The sequence below is a fragment of the Corvus kubaryi genome, unplaced genomic scaffold, assembly GCF_017639235.1.
Source record: "Corvus kubaryi isolate FWS band 111438036 unplaced genomic scaffold, C.kubaryi_AGA036_p1.0 37396, whole genome shotgun sequence".
In the NCBI taxonomy this organism is placed as follows: Eukaryota; Metazoa; Chordata; class Aves; order Passeriformes; family Corvidae; genus Corvus; species Corvus kubaryi.
In genome coordinates this window covers 30,958,415-30,982,367 of record NW_024581135.1, presented here as the reverse complement: position 1 = coordinate 30,982,367, position 23,953 = coordinate 30,958,415, and the positions used below count along the sequence as shown (strand labels likewise).

The following is a 23,953-nucleotide window of genomic DNA, read 5'->3' as shown; positions in this document are numbered from 1 at the left end:
TATAATGGTTTGTCTTTACCCTTATTAAGCTTGTTTATTATTATGTTATCAAGACAAAAACTTAAAAATACATCTCTTTTCCCAGATTTATAAAGACACATTTCTTTCTCAAAGAAGTAATGGTATTTTGGACACACAGAAGATTCACAGGATCTGAGTCTAAGCATTCTCCCTGGCATGCTACTGCCATATTCCAAGGAAGCCCACTGCTAATCACTGCTTTAGTTCCACGGAGTGACACGTGCCAGACATTACAATTCCCAAAGAGACAAGGACCCCATTACCGGCTGGCCTCGAATCCCAGGGGGTCCAGTACTGCCCTGTGGTCCTGGGGAACCAGGGGGGCCTGATGAACCAGGGGGGCCCCCAGTGCCTGGAGATCCCTACAAATACAAACAGCAAGCACAGTAAGGAAACACAAGCAAAATAAGGAAATAAAAAAAAATAAATCATGCAATTTCTTCAACAGGATATATGATTACTTACAGTAGGGCCCTTTGCACCAGGGGAACCATCTGTCCCTTCAGCACCCTGAAGATACGGTACCAATCATTAAAAATCATTTTAATGACAAGGGCATCAATTACAAAAGCAGAAGATAGTTATTTTATCCACGTTACAAGACTAGAAAATAAAGGCTGCTAAATAAATGCAGCAACATATGCAAATGCTAAAAAGGGCAATAAAGCAGGCAAGTTAGTGTGATTTTTAATATTGAAGATCTTATGTTTAAGCTTAAGTTTTAAAGTACTTTGAGGATTGAGACTGTATCAAGCTGTGTAACTGCCAGTTTTCCAACTTGTAATAAAATAACAAATAGTTATTATCAGTACAATTAGCACAAAACAAAGGAATGAGACCTTTTTTCCTTGGGAAAAAAGGTAATTTGAATAAAACTCATTGTCAGGGTGGGGCAGTAAAAACCCCCCAAAGCAGGTGAACATGCACAAGCTGAGCACTGAGGAACTCAATTCAATGTACTTACAGGAAGACCCTGTGACCCAGCTGGTCCCTGAGGACCTGTTTCACCTCTTTGTCCTTGAGGACCTTCAGGGCCACGAGGTCCTGTTGGGCCTGCTTCACCCTAAGATTCCACATGAGAAAACAACTGGAGATTACTTTGCTCTAAAAAGCAGCACTATAAAGTATCTCAGGAGGAATACTGAGCTATAACAGAAAACCAATTCATGTTTGACACAGTTTATTACCCTGAAAATACGATTTTGCTTACCTAATTTTGCTTCTGTTACTTCTAGGTGAATGCCAACATTAAAAGTATAGATGGGGTTTTTTCTCAATGTATACAAGACAAGGAAACTCTGCAGAAAAGCAGCACTATCCAGGAGTCCAAATCAGATCACGAACAGACCTGTCTTTTTAAAATCCCACTATGTGTAATTACTATCTGTAATTTTACAAGTTTTTTTTACCTTCATAACAGCAAGACTCAAGACTTAGATGTGATAACACATCTGGAATTGGTTGGTTTGGGGTTTATTTTGCACTGTACAGATGAACTCACTGTTACAGCACTCTATTAAATATCAAATCCCTGTAAGATTAGACTGGATGACAAAAAATTCTTCCCAGCATCTTCTTCAAATTTTAATTTTATGAGGAAATATGCCTTTTGGAACTGGTGGCTGTTAATATCACATCTTCATACTTCAAATCCACATCTTCATTGAGCTTTCATGAGTTCAAAGCAACTATTCCAATTTTACATCATCTGATGATCAAACTTGAAGGTAGCTTCTCCTTTTCAAAAGCTGTAATCGATTCACCATGTGACAGCTTTTTCAAACATTTACTTCGGTAATATCATGCTGAGCCATACTAAAACATTTTATGACATATACTACAAGAGCTGTCATTTAACTGTATACTCATCTTGTCTAGAGTGTGCTTTTTCCAAGAAAGGTTGGAGCAGGTGATCTTAGAGGTCCCCTTTCAACCTGCTATTCTATTATAAAGTTGATACTGTTATTAAGACTTGTTTCCAAACAGTTTCATGAACGTTGCCAGCTTCACAACAACACAAAACATCTGCTGAACTTGGCTACCCGACCAATTGAGAGTTTCTTCTTGTATAACATTTTCTTATCAGGCTTTAGGAGTGTAAAGGAACAAAGAGGAGCAGCTGGGTGAAGGAAGCTGTATGAGGTGTATTTTCTATCTTGTTTCAAGGCTAAGAAGAAGAAAAAAAACCTGAACACTTTTTTGAAAAGCAAGAGAGGGAAGTGCCATAGAGACAGTGCTGCAGCCAATGAAAGTTTTTCATTTCACAGCCCAATCACTCCAAGCCACAAAATGTAGTAATTGTGATGTGCTCTGTTGTGATGAACTGCAGCACATCTCTGCTGGGGTTCAGGCATTTCCTTTACCAGTCCAGATCAACTCAAAAAGTGTTCTTGGCCAAAACTAGCAGTTTCAGCACTGGAAGGTCCTGCCTCCATATTGTCTTAGACTTGCCCCCACAGACTCACTTCTAAATATGTATCTTGCAATTCTTTGAATATACTGGACAAGATTCCTGATGCACAGCATGACAGTTATCTTATAATTACCCCTTGACATGAGAAAAAGGGAAAGTATCTTAACAGTGGTGAATTGCAATTGCTTCATTTGGCTTTTTTTTTTTTCATTTATCTTCTGCTTGAAGGTCTTAAGACTGATTTCACAGCAGCTCCTGGGGATCTGTACACACGTCAGTCTGAGCTTTGTGTAGTCTAGTCCACGTTTTTACTTGTGTGCTGTTAGACATTTTAAAAAGATACTTTCATTTTATTTTTTACCTTTACACCAGGAACACCAGGAAAACCTGGAGAACCAGTTATGCCAAGTGGGCCCTATAAAAGACAGACACATAAAGCTGTAATTCATCAGTTTAGATCACACAGATTATCATCTCATCACCGGGTAAATGTGGGTCTAGGATTACATGTATTTTTTGGTCATAAAACATTTGTTTATAACAAAACCAAAATAACTATAAATATCAGGTTTTTAAGAGATACATATACATTTTATGGAATTGTGGTGCAGTTCTTTAAAAATGTGTTTGCTGATTTCAGCAAAGCTACACCTCTTGATTCAGCTATTAATGCCCAAATTGCAACATACACAATTCACAGTTAACAATTATGGGAATTAAGATTCCTAAATTCACAGCAAATTCATTTGCAAGCTGTAAAACACAGATTTTGTATCAATGTTTCAGGGCTATAGAGGCAGAGATGCTTCCATTTCCATAATGCCTCTTGGGTTGAACAAGACATTCACAGAACTTTCTACTGTATTCCAAAGTCTCTGGATAGCGGCACACAGTGGTTATTAATACTCACTGCAACACTGTTCCCAGATAATTCCTCTTTATCTTTTTCTGATTTTCTTTTTGTAAAATATGATTCATACTGAGAAAAATGTTCTATGTAATAAAGCTCTCCTGACAAACTTAATCAGAACAATCTGATTATTTTGCTTAACAACACTTCTGCTGTGACCTTGCACTGGATTTCTACAGAACTGATGTAACAGCTCACTAAGTATATTTTTGAAAACCTATGTCCCAGTTTATTGGATCACAAATAATGTCTGCCAAATCTCTCTCTTTCTGCAGGAAGAGTTCCAGGATTTTGGTGTACCACTGCACTGACCCAAACAACACATTTTATTAACACTTTCTCCAATGAGAAACATGTGCATTAAGGACGAGTGTCTCCCTTGTGACACTACGTAGGATTTTCCAAAAATATTAGCCAACCACTTATCATGTCCAGTGAAGCTGAGCTCACAATCTATGCCAAAGAAAAATTACAAGCTTCATGTAAAACCTCTTAGCTTGCAACCCAGCTTTTTTGAACTTTTTTTTAAAATCGTTTCTTCGTTTTAAAGTTTCTTATAACAACTTACCTTTCCTGCATGATAAACTAAATAATTGAGTTTTGTAGCTTTTAGGTATTCACACTTATTTTTTGAGCTTCTATTACAGTTAATTGTTTTTTAATGAAGTTTTTAATAAAACAGTATGTTCATTAAGATGAAACAGGTAAATGAATTTTTCTCAGAACTTAGTCTGAGAAAGTCTCTTCAAGAGTATGCACAGAAGGAAATTCTAATTGCAGACAGGTGTGGTTTAGGGTTTTGAGGGGGGGTTTTTGGTGCACTGCTTTTGGGGCGTTTGGTTGTTGGGTTTGTGTTCAGTTTGTTGGTTTTTTCTAAGCTGAACATTGCAAAACGGTAAAGGCTGACTACATCAACGGATAGGAGCTGTCCACCATATCCTACAAATGGTGCTTTTAAAAAAAAAGCAAATATAAATACTACATTTTTAAAGTGGAAGCTGGCCTTGCACAAATAGTACAAAATCATCACTAGTTTTCACATGCAAAAGCAACACAAATTAACTGTATGCATGGGAATAATCCCTGACTCACGTGTATTGCAAAATACACAAATGTATTTTGCAAATGCAGTGTGAGATTGGACTGTAAGATCAAAACCAACATCTTTTGCTACACTGACACTCTGAGTGTAAACAGCCACGTCTTCCTCTGCAGCCCTGTTGCCGTGGTGGGAGAACTTGAACAGCCACGCAGGCCAGGCTTTCTCAGCTTGGCAGACATTCAGACACAGGCTTCTGGTTCTTCAGTTCAAAAAGTGACTGTCCCTAATTAAACGGCTCTTTTACACATTTGCTAATGGAACAATTGCAGGGAGCAAGTTGTGCTATCAGTGAGCCCCTTTCTTCTTGCTGACAATGAGTACAGCCTCATTTGCCAACTTTGCATGTGAAGGAAGATAACAGGCAATTGTGAACTGCTTTAGATTGCAGTGCAGGCACTTTCCTCCCTACCATATGGACTCCGTAAGAGCAGCAGAGCATCACCTCCCCGGGAAATGCTATGGCCTACTCCTCTGAAAATTAAAACCTTTAGATGAAGTAAACTACAGAGGACAATTTTGCAGAGGACAGCATTAAAACTGAGTAGAACTAGGAATCATTCTCAGATAATTAATTCCAGATGCACTTAACTGATACCACCAACTGCCAATGTTTCTTTTTGGTTTTTTTGGGTAGTGTCGAAAGGCAAGTGGAAATATGAAGTGAAAACGTAGGTGGTTGAGAACCAATCCCTTACCATTGGGCCTGGCTTCCCAGGCATACCATGCTGGCCACGTCCACCCTAGACATGAAAACAGAAAACACAGACTATTTGTAAGACCTCGACCTACTTTTTTAATTATGTGTCGTCAGCATTTGTGATAAAGCCATATATACTAAAGTGATTGAAGAAATGCTGGATTGCAAATTCCTCCAAACACTGTCATGGAAAACGTCTGGAAGAAATTATGCTCCCATTTGAGTTAATGGATTTCTCTATTTTCAGAAAGGACGATATTCTGAGAGTGTCATTGTATAGGGCACATGACACAAGTGGAGCATAGGAAAGTCATAGGGAGAAATGCCAGAAAAACAATACTTGACACTGGACATAAAAGCAGCAGGATGAAAGTTCTAACTCAAATGTGATCTCATGTCAAGGATAATCTCTCTTTTTGCTGAAAGTCAAATTTTTTTTAAGAAGATAGCCTTATTATCTGGATTTAAATTTTTAGATTTCATCTAAATTGAAATCTGAATGGAAAGGCTGCATCTAAACATTCATTTTAAACCTTTTTCCAGACAAAATTGCAACATATTATTTCCAGTTAAATAATTTTTTCTGAAAAGAACCTCTCTCAAGAAATTCCACAGAAACACAGAAGACATTTTTATAGCCCAGAAAATTGTGCTGTGAGGGTATTTGGACTCATGGGCAGCTCTGCTATAAGGAATTACCATATAGTAACCATTCTCATTTTAAAACTGTTTTTAACTTCTAAAATTTATAGCAAAGATCTCACCCCACAAACTGCTAAGACCTAACTTTCTTAAGCTACAGCAGAACTCACCACACAAGTGAGTAGCAAGTCACATTAACAAACACTTTTAGGCTCAGGGATTTAAATTTAAGTAAAACAGGAGAAGAATTACAAGAGAGAAGGAAGATGCTACTTACAGGGGCACCCTGTGGTCCAATTCGTCCTCTTTCTCCTGGCATTCCCCTAGGTCCCTTGAAGAAAGAAAAAAAAGTGCTTCATTTAGGAGGTCTTCATGTCAGAACAATAAAAAGGGTTGGTTTTTTTCACTCCTGCAGGTGTAGCTTATCTTGTCCTATAGCAGAAAAGAAGTAGCAGCTCATCTAAATCCTTACAGCCTCACAAGTGGAAACTTAATAAACTGTAATTTCTCTTTTTGCATTCCAACAGTATTTCCAGTTTTAAACACACTAGAATTAATTCTGTATTTTCTCACCAGTGACAATAATGCAACTTCCTTCACTAAATCTCATTCACAAATTAGATTCCACTTCAGGGGTATCACATTCTACACACAACATAATGCTTCACAGAAAGATGCCCTTATCTGATATCAGAAAGAGGCTTTACTTCCAAAAGCACTGCCAAGAGTCAATTTTTGTCATGTAACACTACTCACACATATTCAGTCGTCCAAAACCACATCTGAATGAAGATTACTCTAAGAAAAAGTTTCTCCATTTCACTTCCAGGTCATGCATACTTATCCTCACCATAACCTCCAAAACCCTCTGTCCATGGTTTTCTTACCTAGTTTACTCCTGATCTAAATTACTCCAGTTCTATCTCAGAGCAACCTAAGCCAGTTTTTCTTATGTTGAAATCACTCTATATGAGGCATCAACTTGTAAAAAAGCAAAAACTATCACCCTACACTTACATGAGTTGGGAAACAAGCACCACACCTGCAGCCAAGTCTCTGTTGAGCCTTCTGACTTATCATTATTACCTATGTCTGTGAATGCAGGGCAGTAACAGCTTACAGTGGACCAAATTCACTGTCAGAGTAATAGAAAATTAAGCCTTCATGAAGAGAAAGTTCAGCTCCATGAGTTCAAATACAGGTACCAAACCCCTGAAATTCCCACTGGCAATAATATTTGCAATCACTTCTGCAACACCCAGTGCATGTGACACTCACTAGAGGACCTGTTGGACCCATGGCTCCCGTTGGTCCGGACTCTCCCTAGAAAAGGAAGCAAAATGACACAATTAGAGAAAAAGGTGAAAGGAAAATAGAGTCACATCTCATCCCTGTCGTCCATGCTTATGTTGGACCGTGGGGGCAGATCTGCACAGGTACCTGTGTGCATCACACATGGCAAGGACACTGTTCCCCATGCTGATGGAAATGCAATGTCAATGTGTTCTCAGTGTTTATGCGTTCTCTGCCAAGACTGCTGCTGTTGCTGCCTCCACCGAAAGTGGTAGGCAATCTCGGGAAAGAAATGTTTTCTTACATAAACTCTCCTTAACTACTGATCTCACATTTAAATTCAGATTTTGGAAGATTCACTTCATTTACTATCTTTTTAATCTAAAGGAATAGTTCTGTCCCACATTCAATTATCACCTATGTTAGGCCAAAAATGTTTCAGTATCAGTACTGATGAAAGCGAAAAAGCTTGAAAAAAGTATGCTCTTTTAAAACATCTTTTAACCTATCTTGAAAGGATTGACTCCAGCTGGCTATCCTGTATTACCACTGCTTTGATCTAAAGTTGTAAGAGTGGTGCAGTGCCAGTGGGGATCAAAAATTCTAAGAGAATACACTAATAAAATAGACAGTTTCATAGAATATATCCCCTCTCTCCTCTCCAATGCCTAATTCTTTTATGCCAATCTCTCATAATTTGAAAGAGGAGAATCAGGTTTTAGTTATGCATTGCTTTATTTGATTATATTAAAAAATGTTCAACTTGGTCACAAAGAGCCAACAGAACCACGAACTGTTCAAGTAGAGAATTGCAAGAAGTGCAAGGGCCCTTTGTTAACAGACTCTGCTGTCTTCAGTATCACATATGTGTCACAAATGGAGCACTCAGCTCAGCCAGTGATCCCTTACAGGCCTAAAGCAGCCCCAGCTGAAGTTGGGACTGGCACTACTGAACTCCCTCCCCATACAAAGGTCAGGGAGGGTGCAAAGCTGTGTTTGAAAGATCTCCTGCCTTTCATGATTTTGGTATGACAGAAAACATGCTTAACCATTTAGTTGTTTGGGCCATGAAAATACCTTTGCTCCAGCTGCTCCAATTTCACCTTTTGGACCGTCAAGTCCTTTCAATCCCTGTAAGTTATAAAAATATGAAGAAATTGTATTTATAGATGTACATACAGAGAACATTCCTACTATTATTGTTAAAGTAACTTGATACTAAAGGATTAAAAATGGATCTGAGGTGGTAAGAGTAAGAAAAGAAAAAAAAGATAAAGAAGAAAAAAACAGATGGAATAAAGTTTTTAAACATTTCCTAAATGGAAACCATTTGTACAAGGTACATTTCCTTGGATTTGGTTTCCTTTTTAAAACAAGAAAGTTTTTTTAAAAAATCCTAAAACAACAAGGAGGAGGCTCTGAGCCATAGGAAACGTATTTATTCCTCCCTGAAGTAAAATTCTGGCCAGAAAAGTTGGTAATTTGTAATCACTCCATGTTGCAAACATATCCACCTCTCAAGTTCCCCACCCTAATACAAGACTTGCCAACGAAGTGAGAGAACTGTCAGGTTTGCGCCTCCTGAAGCTTGGCAGGGCTCATGCAAACTCCTTCCAGATTCCCAGAACATTTGAAAATAGAATGAAGAAAGCACTGGAGCATGTAATACAGAGGTCAGCTTAAAGGGGAATAGTGCTGATTTTCTGCAAGGCCCTCTTTCTCTCAAATGTCAGTAATTCTGCTACAGCTGCCTCATCTCTAGTGTAGGCAAATTCTGCACAGATACAAAGAAAAAACTTCATTCTGAAGCTGCCAGGAAATATCATCTATACACAGAGGGAAAACCTTGTCTCTTACCCGGTGACCCTTGAGACCTGGGAGACCAGGAGCACCAGGAAAGCCTCGAGGGCCCTAGGTAGGAAAAAGAAAAAAACAAATCCAATCCTGATTCTGCAGATAAACCGAGCAATAATGGTGCTAACAGGGACAAGGGCAGCAGCAGTAATACTAATATTGCTAACACTCCTTCACCTTCATCATAGTGAGGCACAACATTTGAACAGGTCACAGATTATACAGCCTTGAAGTTAGTCTCAGCATTATTAACATCTTCACTGACATTAAAAGCTTTATCATTTACATTGCTGTGTGATCAAACTTCAACTTTCAACAGAAGCAATGAAATAAGAGGAGCAGCAGGTCAAGTTTTGAGGGTTAATATGGAGAAACATTAATTAAGCTGAGATCAAAACTCAGAACAATCATTTAAAACAAAACAGAAACTCAGAACTGCACACTGTACCTGTTCTTTCAGAATATGCCAGTCCAGAAACATGATAAGCCACTGCTACTAAAACACATTTAGCAATTAAACCAAAGCTCTCTTTCACTTAGCTTCCTACCAAGTTTCTCTGGAAAGGCTAATGGAAGGGAGATAAGTGCCTTGTGTCAGAATATTGGTCATATGAATTTAGAACAAAGATCTCAGATAACAAGTTATCCTCTCAGCAACAAAGCAAACACCAATCTGGAGCCAAAGAGCAAGCTAAGACAAGGACTGCAGATACTGAATGGCAAAACTTTGCACTCATAATTAAAAGCAAAACAGATGAGTCACATGAGGATGAAGCGATAAGAAACCAGTATCATATGACGACATATGATTATTTTGCTAAAATGTAAATAATCACGGTCTTACTGGAGATCCTGGAAATCCAGGCTCACCGGATTGTCCTGGCCTGCCAGGTTCACCCTAAGGAAGGAGGGGGAAAAAAGGAACATGTTAAAACAGGAAATATGAAAATGGACTTTTTGTATCATTCTTCCATTCAAACAAATGAGGACATTCACATCAGTATTACGCATCCTCTCTTTGCTGTAAACAGTGTCAGTAACATAAACCAACTGCACACATGCCTAGCAAATGTGCATTAGACACATTAACTTATGAAGGGTTTTTAACTGAGGACTGGGAAAGCTGAAGGCTGAGCCTACAATGCATCCCAGCCATGAGGAGATGGTGCTGTCACCTGGTTTCCCTGATGGAAATTAATGAGGCAACCTACTGTCATCTTCCCACAGAGCATCAAATTGCTGTTATTTCCCACAGCAATCTAAAACTACTTGCGTTGTAGCTTTTTACTCTCCTTCCATTCAAAAGTTTTAAAATGTGTATCATTTCATTCTAGGACAGTGACTATTTTCTCTGTAATGCAATAGGAAAAACAATACAGTCAGTCTGAACCAAACAAGTATATTTTGAAGATTAGTCAAAGCCCTTCAGAGTCACAGCCAAACAGTCCTTTACATGCATCAATCAGTTCAAATACACCCAGGACGCTGGGTAGTAGGAAAATGAAAGGCTTCAGAAAAATAATTGCAGGTCAAAGAAAAGGCAAAGTGTTTCATAAATGCAATTAAAGACACCCAAACAATGGAAATGGAAGAAGTTCTTAGAACAGTGTCAAGATTTGACTTCCCTGTGCTGAGAGTTAACTGTTGCCAAGGACTCTTAAAACTTTTTGTACAGTTTAATGGGAAAGTAGCTATTACACAATTAATTTCCATACTAAAATGTCATCTGCAGTTTTCTAATTAATTTCCAAGTTATAAATTACAGTTCAGATGGATTTAATGTGATTTGCAAACAAATAATATACATCGACCAGTAAGGTCTTAGGCTGTCGTGCAGTACATATACACTCATGTAACATGTATAAAACATACATTTTACATATATATGTGTGCATACATGGATAGAGAAAAAAAAATCTGTTAAGAATATCAATTATCAATTTTTTAAAGAAATTAAATATTAAAATCTTGTCCAGACACACATGTATGCTGCCACTACAGCTCTTCTACCCCAACATGTGATCCCAAAAGACACGAGATGCCTCCAGCTGACCCCTGTAACTGTGATTTATTATTATGTTTGATTTCAAGAAAGATATCTCAGTTAAGAACTTACTGAGGCAAGAAATAGCATAGTTGGTGCTTAGACTTTAGGTATGATGATGACATGTAAGGAAAAGAAAGGAGGGGTTGGAAAATGGTTGCCAAGATTCACAGTTGTGACAGTGGATTTAATGAGGAGTACAATTACAAAGCAAAGTAAGCAGACAATAGGAGTTAGAACAGGCACATCTGCTAGTTAGTCACTGTCTCACAGATGCCAATGTTTGTTTTATTAAAAATAAAACAAGATACAAAGAATAACAAACTTACATCTTCACCAGGTTTGCCTGGAGGTCCCTCTGGTCCACGAGAGCCAACTGGCCCCTACAAAATAAATATATTTGTTGAGAAGTCAGTTTAGCCATCACTAAAATATCTATTTGCTCCATTTCAAAGTCTGGTTTTACGAAAAAAAGATGTAGAAAAAGGAAGATTTTACGCCCAAGCACACTTGCTTAATTTTGCGGTGCTCTTTTAACCATCCTGACCCTAGAAAATCTGCATTATGTTATAAGAAATTATAGGATAAATTCTTCAGGAAAAAAAACCAGAACATTAAAAATCACAGTTGCTGTTGCTTCAAATCTCTGGTTCTTGCTTTTACTTTTGAATCATTTTGTTGCCTCAAAAAAAAATAGTCTTATCACCCTTTGTGTAAGCGTACACTATCAGGTATGGTTTTACCAGTGCCTAATCATCCTCAGGCCTGTGCTGGAAAACAATGACTGTTCATAATATAATTCTTGCTATTCACATTCAAAACAATTCAAATTCACAGATCCAGGACAACAAGCTTTGAACACCACAACTCTTCACTGAAGTTACTTAATAGTTTCAGCTAAAGCAACATGACAAAAATTCTGTTCTAAAATAAAAAAGTATAGCATATTTGCAATTCTATTGTAGAAATGTTTGCATTTATTGGTCTTACCATTGGTCCTGGATCCCCAGGTTCACCAGGTGGGCCTGTGGGGCCAGCACCACCCTAAAATTAACCAAAGATTAATACAGTTACAAATTCCAAAAGCAATTATAAGGATATAAATTAAAATCCATGACCAGGAAAATCACAGCCCATGCGAGAGTCTGGATTCTAATTCAGAACCAGTTCACATTTCCACATGAGTGAAAGTTGGATACTAAAACCCCTCAAGCTGTAGATAAATCCTGTGCCATACACAAATGCCACTGGAAACTTAACACCATGCCAATAACAAAACCAGAACGGTCTCCATTTTCTTTGCTGCTCACTCATTAAAAAATGTGTTGGGTTAAAACCCTGTTAAAGATCTAATAAACTGTTCTTTTGGAGCCAATTCTTGTGTATAGAGTCCATGTGGAGCAGAGCCCTTGTTTAAATTCCCCTTCTGGATGAAGGTGCATTCAGCCACAAGTCACTGAGGAGGGACACTGCCCCAGAGACGTACAAACCCCAATCACTACGAGCTTTGCCTTCAGCTCTGGCCAATTAAATCCCCTGAGGTGAAGCACTCACTTGTTTTCCTTGGAGACCCTGAGGACCTCGTGGACCAACTGGACCCTGTTGAATACACAACTTGTTACACACTGGAAAACAACCTTTCCCAAGTAACATTCACACTAGAAAGAGCAAAATGGCCTGATAGTGACCATGAGCATTTCTACAGTCAAACCTCAGAAAGGCTTTTACTCAAAACTGGCATTATGAAATACAAATGCATGTTGAATGAAATCTTCAAAGTCCAAAAGCCACAGGAGCATAATTTCATTAGCAGCTGAAAATATGGACTTGGCTGCTTTCTGCAACCTCACAGTCTCTGGAATCAGAATAACCAAACTGTCTGTCTAGCTCCACAAAAAAAATGTAGTAACAAAATAAGAGTTGGGGGGAATAGTCTTCACTTGAAGGGAATCTCATTACTCAGATGAATCCCATAATGGAATCACTGACAAAATAAATTCATCTTGTTCTTCTCAGTCATGAGCTGAAAAGCAGTAATGAAAGGATGTGTTTAAGTATATCATATGAACCACCAAAAGAGCTTTCCAAATCATTGTGGTTTGTTACACAAAACTCAGATTGTCCCTTAGAAAGTGTCATATGGGACTTTTCGGAAAAATCTCAAATCTAATTGTAACTTGTAACATGAAATAAACATTCTCTTGTTTGAAAGTCATTATCTTGGTTCTAGGAATACAAAAATAGCTGTAACAGACAACCATTCATTTTGACAGAAATTCAAGATTTATGTCTTTTAAAATTCATTAATTTTTAATAATTTTTACAAAGCAAATGTAGAAGAGCTAGCAATGGGCCATTTAAAAAAAAAGCTAATGAACATTAGAAACAAAACAATGTTTCAGCTGTCAGTTACGCAGTTTACAAGAGAAGAAAAAAAGGATGTCACGTAACATGGTGAATCGATCCAAAAACCACAAGTGAGTGCCAGCTGACTTTAGCAGATTTTGTGCAAGGCCATAGATATATTAACATTAAAATTAACCATATTTGAGAATGACAAGAGAGGAGGCAGTACAAGACATGCAATATCTTGAGACAAACTGAGTGAAAGGATTAAGCAAAACAATGTAAGCAACAAAGTAGGACAGACATGTGGAACAAATCATTGTTATGTTCAGAAAGCAAATTCACTGAAGAGAGACATTCAGCGAAAAGTTCTTTGAAGAACTCATTGCAAAGGTTAGTCCTAAGGCAAAATATCAAATTATTTTTAGAACCTTTTGTATGGCATTGGAACTGATTTTGAAGGCTACCAGTGGGCCCTTGGGTACGATTCAGGTGGGCAAACTCATGGGCAGTAAAATCACTAAAAGATGGTTTCCTTCAGAATGGATGTTAAAAAATATCGGTAAAGAGGGTAACAGTATTTTCAAGATATCAAACGTGAAGAGAGGTATTATTAAGAAACAACCCCAAGAGTCCCAGAAGAAAAAACTTAGGGTGGTGAAACAGCTTTCACAGACAGTAGAAAATTTCAATGTTACCATTGAAAGTCCCCAGTACACTCAAAGTAAAGAGCATATCTAATGAGGTGAGGCATATCTAATATAGTGAGGAATGCCAGTGAAAAAACTGGACCCACTGGAGAAACAGGAAGTCTGTCTTCAAATAACAAAGCATAGATTTAAGAGTTGGTTTTGGAAATAAGTTTTTAAATTTCTACAAAAAAAATCTCTGATTTGATGTCACCATGTGAAAAGATGTTACATATTTGTTTATTCTGCTTTGTGTTATACCTGACAATTTTCAGTCACTCTGCAGCAACTCAAAAGGAGCTGTTTTTTTCTCCTGTGCCTTGCTGTTAGTAGCTGCTATATTTCAGAAGGAGAGAAGGATAGAGGTGGGAGGCTAGAGCTGGGAGAAGCAGCTGCCATTTTACAGAAAAACGGGGGTTTTTTCACTTTTTTCCCCAGGTACTGTGCAAAACTCTACTCGAGGTTCTAGAGGTTCTATCCAGGTTCTAGAGGCATAGGAAGCTTTCGGGTTTTTGTCCATGCACTCCACTTCCAGCCTCTCTTACTGTACAGGGCTAATGTGGTCTTACCACTGCACCAGGCATCAGGCCCATCTGACTACCAAGTCCAGATTTCTCATCCAGTCCTGCCATCTGAGCTGAAAAGGGCTGGAAAAATAAGATGGGTGATTTTAGCTGTAAGTCATTGTGATGCTTTATAAGGCAAAAATCCATGTAATCACATCTTCATTATTTACCTTGTTTTTGCAGTACTAACAACTAAATTCTTGTTTTAATCACCAAAACAAAATTTATCCTTCCTGTAAATTTGAGGTGTTTAAAGCTTCAAAGACACCATAAATACATGATATGCTTATTATTCTATTTCCACTTTAATATTAAACAAGTAGTAAAATAACCTAAAAAGAGGAAAGCCTCCCATTAAAATAATTACATTTTTTTCATGACCTTCAAATCTAAACCAAAACTACCATATTCCTTCCTTTTTTTTTCACTTACCATGCTTCGAGTTCAGAAATATCTTAAGATAAACAGAAATGTAGCCAATTTTATGATTGCAGATTAGACTTTTTAAGTATCTTGCCCTTATCCAGCAAAGCAGAAAGGCACTGCTGTTCCTATCAATTCACAGAGACCAAAGAGTTAGAGAAGGGAGAAACTACAGTGCCCTCCTTGTTCTGCAAGTACATAGCTGAAATCAACAGTTTTATTTTGCTTCATTCAGAGCCAGATCCTCATTCACAGCAGGCCAGAGTTTACAGGGGCTGAGAAGGAGCAACTGCTCAAACGTGGATTCAAATCTCCCAACATTTACAGTTAGCTCCTCATTAGATTGGTCCCCAAACACATTTTCTAAAGGCCAGAGATTGCCTGACGTCAGAGACAGGAATACAAACAAAAATGTCTTCGATTTCCAGCCACACCTTTCTTCCATATTTTCCGTGGAATTTTAAGTAGGATAATGGCCTAACACCCATTATGGTGCTTCTGTGATTCTAAGAGATTCCTGTCTGCTGAAGATATTTACTTGGTCTGAGTCTGCTGGATTCAGGACTATTTGGAAATGTGGTTAAGTCATGAAATGCTGCCCAAAGTTGCAAGCCATTGGCCTAACACAAATATTGCAGATTTTTGTCACTGTAACTCTATTGTTTCCAGTAACACATCAGGAACAATGAAATGAGAAGTCAAAACAGGTGTCAAAACAGCAATAAATGTGTAACTGAATACACTTAATAAATTCAAATATGTACTTAATTATCAACTATAATTAGTGTCCAATAGAAGAGGGAGGAGGAAAAGAAATCTTGCCGAATACCTTGTCTGTATCTATGGCTGGTTAGCATTGCTTTCACAAACAATTTCTTTCTTAATCTTCTCAGTGTTGGTCTGAATAATTCCAGCAAGAAGTATAATCAACCACATTTTAGTTTCTCTCATTAGCTATTTATAATTCTTCATTTTCTCTTTTCTATATTCCTAATTTGGTGCGCTCATTTCCTCTGTGCTATTTCTCAGATCCCTTGGCTGGTGGAAGTGACAGAACCCACGTGGTGGTTCTAGATTAGGGCAGTTTGGCTTTTCTAGATGCTAAAAGCTGCTGTGAAAGCTGCATCCTTTCCAAGGTTTCTCACATTCAGCTTGCCCCAGCTTTTGGCAGGATTTGCAGTGCCACTAGCTGCTGCCCCTCGTGACTGGGAGAGAGGAAGCATGGGCACAGGGTTGCACAGTCACGGAACCAAAGGCAAGATACCATTTATATCGTGTGGATCTGGCCCAACACTCGCTTCACTTTCAGCTACAGCAAATGTAAAACTTACCCTGCTTATTCCATCTGGTCCCGGGTGAGTGGGATGCCCTGGAGGACCAGGGTCACCAGGCTGGCCAGGGACACCAGGTTCCCCATCAATCCCTTGAGGACCACGAGGACCCTACAAAGAAAATCAGGAATGTCAACAGTGTGCAAAGGTATTAATTGAAATCATTATAACTGATGAACACCTGCCTCTTTGGATAAATCTGTATTTCTACAGAAAGATCTTCAAACAAACAACATCCCTAAAGATCTGTTCCCACCTTCAGATCAGAAGCACTGACATTAATCATTAATCCAACACATAAGTAAACTGCAGTAATTTCTATCAGAAGCTCTTTTAGAAAACTCAGGCTTCCTATCATTCCATACTAGAGTATCCTATTCCTGAAAAACTATTTGGTTTTGCACACCATAAGGAATAAAGTTAATTTACTTCTAAAATGTGTACAGCTCAGATAAATGTAAAGACACACAGAAGCTTAGGAAACTCCAGAGTAATGCTGGATTTTTACAGCCTACTTGACATCATGAATGGTTTAGCCAGTTCATACCATTGTTGAATTCTCAACACAGTTATAATACCAGAAACGCAAGGTAAGTTATCTGGTGTTGAAGTCACCTCTAGCTAGTATTTACAGAATAGGTTAGGAGCCCATCCTATGGCTCTCATTTTCATCCCCACTTTAAATTCCTAAATTGCACACATCTTTACTCATGTAAGAACTAAAATTAAATATGGAGGCAGGTAATAAAACATTAGTGGAACAAAATGAGTAGTAATGGGGCCAATAAAGACATGCTTCAGTCAGAAATACAGACTTTAAAGTGCTTGTTACTACTCCTTTTTTTCATTAGAATAAAATGCTTGACCAAAGCAAAGAGAAGTTTAGACTATGTAATAGCTCTTCTGTTTTAAGAATCCTTAAACAGAAAATTTTAGAAGCCTGGCTCACTGAGTCATCTTTTCAGACACAATTAATAATCAGACTGATTGCTTTTATTTCCATGAGCTGACGACTGTGTCTGCAACACATTTCAGTGGAATTTGTATCTTAACTGGTATGGTTTGAACTCATATGGTTCACAAAAGGAGCTGTGAAGAGATGGTATTCTGAACAAATGAGAAGGTCTGTGCATGTTGGATGGAAACAGAAGGTTTTAGCACAAAACTTCATTCTTTAATATATCAATTATAAACACAAGTATACACTGCCAAACCTAAAAGTGCTTACTGTCCCAAGGAGGAAAAGAATGGAGATACCTTATTTGTTTGTTCTCAAAACAAAAAGAAAACAAAGCTAAGCATTAGACAAAAAAACCCCCACAAAACCACAGTTGCCTATAAAGAATTTAGCAAGTTTTTGTAGGATTGCTGATTTTTAATACCCAAACAAGACACCTTAACAAAATCTAATAGAGAAAAAGTGCCTTTTTAAATTTATTTTTTAGAAAAGGACCTGCTTTTTAGTCACCAAAACTCAAACTGCTTCAAGAGCAAAAATGCAACCACATACCTGAAAACCAAAAAGTCACCAAAATGCACGTCTGTATTTGTAGGTAGCAAGTAACTAGTGGTATATAACCAGTTTGGTGGGTTTTTAATGAAATATTGATTTTAATTTTATGAATTTTACAGTATTTACATGTTTATATGTATAGAAAAGAGCCCTTTTCTTTCACCAGTTCAAGGTCAGCGAAGTGTAACAAAAAAAAAAAAAAAAAAAAAAAAAAAAAAAAAAAAAAAAAAAACCAAAAAAAAAAAAGGAAAAACATTCTCACAAATGCCACGAGGTGGCACCATTTAAACACACAATTGTCTCATTCTGGCCTATCGCTGCTGCTGGTCAGGAAACAAAGGTTTTGCTTGCAATAAATGCAGCTCATGGTAGAACGGGGAAATGCAGCTCATGGTAGAACACTCCTAAATTTCTATCTACTGAAACTGCTACTGCAAGTAAAATCAAGTGTAAATCCACACTGAAAGAAAAAACATATGAATGGTTCCGAGGATGTCCAAGTTTATTTTCTGTCTTCAAAAGATCATTTGTAAACAACTAAAATATCATCATGCTCCAAAACTCCCCCTCCCTAGATGCATTTTGCAAATGCAGCCACACTATTCCCTAGCTGTCTCTCACTGTTACACTAGCAAAAAATCTGATGTAAAAAAATATGCTAATATTCCTGAATTTATTTTATACCCAAGGGTCCTGCTTTTGTAGAAGGCAGAGACCCACGGCAGAGTCCTTCTGCTCACTAGTCAGGAGGAGCCTGACTTTAAAGAACAACAAAAAATAATCTGAAGAAATAAATAGTTTGGAAACGTGCTTAGTGCATTAGTAACAACCCCAGTCAGTAATGTACTTACCCAGATTAATTTTATAAAGGCAGTCTGTACCAGGCTACCTGCTCCATGAGGGGTTTTCATAATATAAACTGCAGGTGTGAGCTAACATTTCTTTTCCACAAGTAAAAATAAAATCCCTGCACTAGCAGTCACTGTGACTCTGAGAGCAGTGCTCTTGGTCTCAGACCTACACTCACATACACACAGCTCACCAGAACCTCTAATGGAACATTTGCAAAGGAGCTGACTGACTCTCAATCCTTTGTTATTCCTTGAAAGCAGAATAATAACCTGTGTCAAAAGGACTCAAATGTATTTACAACCTTTTGGGATTTTAGATGCTTGTAGCCACCACTCTGTAGAGACACAAAAGATGCATGGCAGGCAATCAGAATTTATTTAGTGTCTCATTGACAATACTGCATATTGGGAAAGCACTTCAGACACAGTCTGATTCAGAAAACACAGTCAAGATCCCTCTATGCACCTCAAGATTGCACAATTACTCCCAGAGCTCTATTAAGCATTTTGATACTCATTCTTCAGACAAATCTCTTACGGAGATCTGAAGAGCAGCAGTGGATTGGCAACCAACTCAAAGAGGCTACACACTTACTCCACTGCTTTAAAAACACCATTACCATTCACACACAACAGGCACACTCTGGAAACAGGGCAAGGGAGTCTGGTTTAGGCCTATGCCTAACCTCAGTATTGGCTTGCTCTTTCCTGAGGGATAGGAAAATATCCACATTGAAATTACAATGATTCGACTCTAAAATCTGCTTTTAGCAGCTTCTGCTCTTTGACCTAGCTTTTTCAAAAGGAACATGTCATCTTGGGTATTTTCAGCACTCCTTTTTGGCCTTTCTGTGGTTCTCCACATGCAGACACCGAAATTCCCTTATGAAGTCTTTATTTCCACTGAGCAATCCTGGTTACATTATTCACCAGCATACCAACAAATGTAGTCACATATTAACTCCTGCTAACTTCTGAGCTTTGTCTTTTCTGAAGAGCTCTGAGCCACACAGCTCACACTGCTTCTGCTGCACAGCAGTCACCAGCAAACAGGCACAGACTTCTAATCAAGGGAGCATGATGTTCCAGTTCTGTCTGAGAATGTTTGTTGAGAAAGTATAGCTTTTAATGGAATTACTGCTAAACCTCTGTCCATTTCTCAAAATATTCAGGTTTCAATCTACTCTGGGAATGATGAAATAGTAATGTTTTCCTGTTTGTTACCTGATTCCTGGAAAATATGGGGAGTTTTGGTAACTCTAGGAGACAGAGAGACAGTTTAAAGCCATCTAATCTTTTGAGGTTGGTTCAGGTAATTTATTTCTGAGATATTTAATAACTTACAGGTCTTCCCTTTGGTCCTCGTTCTCCTCGTGGACCTTGTGAGCCTGGAGGTCCCTAAAAGAAAGACCAGAAATATTAAGTCTCTTAAACTACATAATGATTAATAAAGCTCTGCAAATATGAAATCCAATGCTTATTTGAAAATTAATTTGTGTGGGTTTTTCTACATCATCATGAAGAAACCAGCTATAATCACCAAGTATTCAGTATTTCTTCTCAACTGTACATTGCCTGAAGGGAGCAGAACCATGATGCAGAGATCAAAATGGTTTCACCTCTCACATGCTCCACAGGTTAATTCAGCAAAGATTTTCTGAATGCTGGAGGCTCTTCATGTGGAGATGTACAGGTTTGAGACACCCTCCCAGCTAGTCCAGGACTGCTCTCTGCTCAGCCACAGCATAAAGCATCCTGCAACTCCTCCTGCTTGGTCCCTGCTGGAGAGGCATTCCCCAGCACCCACCTGGCACGAAGGGCCTCAGACGTTCATGTGCTACAAGCACACATCCATTCACTTGCCATGGGCTGACCTGACACTGGTAAAAACATCCCATAACCTTCTTGCCTCCTCAAAGCCAGTGGCTCTGCAGACAATACCCACTGAGGCGTGCAAGAGTTCTCCTTCACATCACCCTCACAACACAAACCGGAAATGGCAGAAGGTGGCAGATGCCTCATCAGAGAAGCAGAAGATCGAAAAGTACTCACGGCTGGTCCGGGACGGCCTCGTATCCCTGAAACCTTGAGCAGGGAATACAAATTAAAGTTACCACACATCATGGCTGCATTTGTCATGACTGCCCTACAGAAAATCAGTTATTGAAAACCAAATAGCAAGGTAGGACATTAAAGTACCAAGCAATTTAAAAGGCTTTTTAGGGAAAGGGAAAAAGAAAAGTAAATAAAATTTCCCCTGGTTATCTTTTTCCAGTTTGGAGTCTTTTTATTAACAATGTGAGCGAAATCCTAGAAGTATCACTGCTACTCTAAAAAAGATTAAATAAATAAGTGAATTACAATGGTTTAGGCTTAATTTATTGATTATTTGAATCTGTTTGCCTTCACACTAGAAAGGAATTAATAGATAATGAAATTTTATTTCACCACTTTCTAGATACTAATTTACCATTACACTCCCACAAAAACCTAACCATAAAAATAAAGATTATGGCAGAAGAACTTTATCCGAAATGCAACTAACAGGAACTTCTAATGTTACATACGTGAAACAGCATACTTAATTTCATTCCTTTCATTCCTAGGCTGTACAGTTCTGTTGTATTTACTACATTACTGCAATTCTGCTTTAAAGCACTAATATGCACACTTCTAGGGTGTGCTGATGAAGAAAATATTGACTTACAGGTGGCACTACTCCAGGTTCTCCTTTTTGTCCCTGCAGGAAAAAGACACCAAAACATCAGATGCCAGAAAACAAGTACAATTAACAGTACCAGTTTCACCAATACCATCCCTGTGACTGTGATAAAAACTAAGGCTTCTCTAACGATACAAGATTAAAGTACCTGTGACAAATAATCCGCATTATTTTAATGACTAGACACTGATTAAATGAAGGCTATAAATTAACATTATTCTCTAGCTGCATAACATACTGTCTGAAAGAAGAATCAAACTAAAAAAATATGAAACTTTTCTGCTAGAACCACTAGAAAGTGCTAGAAAATATGTTGAAGTTCTGTTGTTGGATGATTTGATTCATGTGAAATACAGAGCCTGGGGCAGCATTCAGTTTCCATTTCTTCAAGATACTAAATTAAAATATGTATCATCAAATCCATGAACATAGGAATCCATCTGCAGCCTAGGGACAGAAGACAATGATATTGCATAGCTACAGAGTGAAGAACAACAGCATTCAACAATTGACTTTTCTTTGAGCTGAATGCGTTGACAATGATTACATGTTGCAGCAAATAACGTGGACTTAGGCCTATTGGTGGTAACTGGTTTTTTAAGGAAAAAAAGAGGACTTTGTAAAGATAAAAAATTTCCTGCCTTGCCTATCAAGTAATAATAAGGATGTTACAGTCCATTTATTTCCATGAGCTACCTCTGCAGAGAGAGTACTCAGTTTTGGTGAGTGTATGTACTTGATCATCTAAAAATAATTTCAATTATTTCTTGCAGTTGCTTACTATTTTAGAGGCCTACTTATGGAAATGCATTTTAACTTCTCTTGTAAGAACAAGTCTTCCCTTTGTTCAATTGCACACAAGAGGAGCTACCCACAGAACCGTGGCTCTGGGAAAAGACACACGATCCTAGTGCTACCTCCTGCCCGCTGGGCAGCTCAGCCTCAGCACAAAAACCAGCTGCAAGCTTTAACAGTTCAGCATCTACTGACATCATTATTACTACCTTCCCTCAGTCTGTGGCACTGCTAGAGGTGAAACAACCGATCTACTCAAACTGGAATTCCTTTGATGTAGACAGCAGGGATTTTCAGCCAGGGGATTCTCTGTATTAAGATCGGGATTTCTGCCTGCATCCCAGCATTTTTTTCATGTGGACTGCAATCTCCCTAGCCACCAAGGAAGGTCAAGGGAAAGAACTAAATGTTTTTAACAGAGCTTATATATATATCTTTTGTGATGTGCTTCAAGGAGATACATGGGAATCTTTTAACAGTAGTAATACATTACAAAAAAAGTAAAAGAAATCTTACCTTTCTTCCTCTACCTATGAGAAAGGACAAAGGAGAAAAGAGAAGAAATTAGTGGTTTTACTCTGAGAGACACAATACAGTAAGAGTTGAGTGAAGGTGTTGCAGCTAGAGCCATCCCTGATCCTGGATGCAGAGTGGATGGTGCACTGCCTACAGGGAGCTGGGGGGAGATCCCAGGGACACACATACTCCCTTGTTCAGGTGTGAGGAACCGAAACACTTTGCAAAAATGTCCTCTGATCCTCAACCTTTTTCCTCATTGCACAGAATAACGAAAAACGCTTCAGGAAAGCAGAGTATCTTGTGGGGGGTTGTCAGATGCTGGCTTAATGACTGACAGAAAGTCAAGGGAAGCTTTAATACTGACTCCAACAATAACTGTTGATGGATCCACAACATATTACATGGTATCTTTCAGAAGACAGAGCTCACAGGGGGATTTTTGACCTTTTCTTGTTTAAAAAGCACCTGCACTACACCATGGGCCTGCATTCAGAGCCATATAGCCACACTCATGCCCAAAAAAATCCTTCAGAAGAATATTTTATAAACACCTCAAATACCAGTAAGGTATTTAGCAATGTATCCATACTGCTTTTATATTTGCTGGTTGTACCCTGTTGGTGTTGGCCCAATGCCTCCCAAAACAGAGCAGGATGCACCATTTCTTTATTAATACTCACCACATATTGCTCCACTGCTCTATTACACAAGTCTCTGCTTTGGTCTTTATCACTACTTTGCTCAATATTAAGCTGATCAACAATTTTATCTCCTGAAGAAATTAACTATTATACATTGAACATAGTTTTATATAATTCATTGCACAGTATTATGTAGCTTTCATTGCACAGTAAGAAATTTTCTTTTAGAAAAATTGAGGAAGGATTCCTTTATCCACATCTCTCCAGGAAGAACTTGACTGGAAAAGACAATCTTCAAGGTATATAACAGAAAGGATGCAAATAGGGAGTTAATAATACTTCGCACTTCTTTTATGTCTCACAAAAGGATCCCTGTTTTCACGTTGGAGAAACACTTTCCACTGTTTACATTTATTCGTCTATTAGAGGGTCCCTGAACTGAGCACTTTAAAGAATGCACTTATTACATATCATTATGTATTCAATATATATTTATCTTAATATGTTTATTATATATATTTATGTTTCAGATGAACCACAAAAAGAAGCAAGTATTCGACCTAATATCAAGATGGATTTCA

The 23,953-nt window shown here is 38.2% G+C and overlaps 1 protein-coding gene across 3 annotated transcripts in view; it reads right to left on the bottom strand.

The window, feature by feature from the left end:
- Positions 1 to 23,953, bottom strand: part of COL5A2 (collagen type V alpha 2 chain) — a 172,134-nt gene that overhangs the window by 26,246 nt on the left and 121,935 nt on the right. For all 3 annotated transcript variants that reach the window (XM_042040857.1, XM_042040855.1, XM_042040856.1), the window contains 19 exons: positions 22,729 to 22,742; positions 21,403 to 21,435; positions 20,748 to 20,780; positions 20,040 to 20,093; positions 16,332 to 16,442; positions 14,581 to 14,658; positions 12,531 to 12,575; positions 11,967 to 12,020; positions 11,306 to 11,359; positions 9,777 to 9,830; positions 8,936 to 8,989; positions 8,156 to 8,209; positions 7,064 to 7,108; positions 6,063 to 6,116; positions 5,142 to 5,186; positions 2,796 to 2,849; positions 986 to 1,084; positions 487 to 531; positions 285 to 383 (listed from right to left, as the gene is read on the bottom strand). In XM_042040857.1, the coding sequence (XP_041896791.1) occupies positions 285 to 383; positions 487 to 531; positions 986 to 1,084; positions 2,796 to 2,849; positions 5,142 to 5,186; positions 6,063 to 6,116; positions 7,064 to 7,108; positions 8,156 to 8,209; positions 8,936 to 8,989; positions 9,777 to 9,830; positions 11,306 to 11,359; positions 11,967 to 12,020; positions 12,531 to 12,575; positions 14,581 to 14,658; positions 16,332 to 16,442; positions 20,040 to 20,093; positions 20,748 to 20,780; positions 21,403 to 21,435; positions 22,729 to 22,742 (1,079 nt within the window). The remainder of the gene's footprint in view (positions 1 to 284; positions 384 to 486; positions 532 to 985; positions 1,085 to 2,795; positions 2,850 to 5,141; positions 5,187 to 6,062; positions 6,117 to 7,063; positions 7,109 to 8,155; positions 8,210 to 8,935; positions 8,990 to 9,776; positions 9,831 to 11,305; positions 11,360 to 11,966; positions 12,021 to 12,530; positions 12,576 to 14,580; positions 14,659 to 16,331; positions 16,443 to 20,039; positions 20,094 to 20,747; positions 20,781 to 21,402; positions 21,436 to 22,728; positions 22,743 to 23,953) is intronic.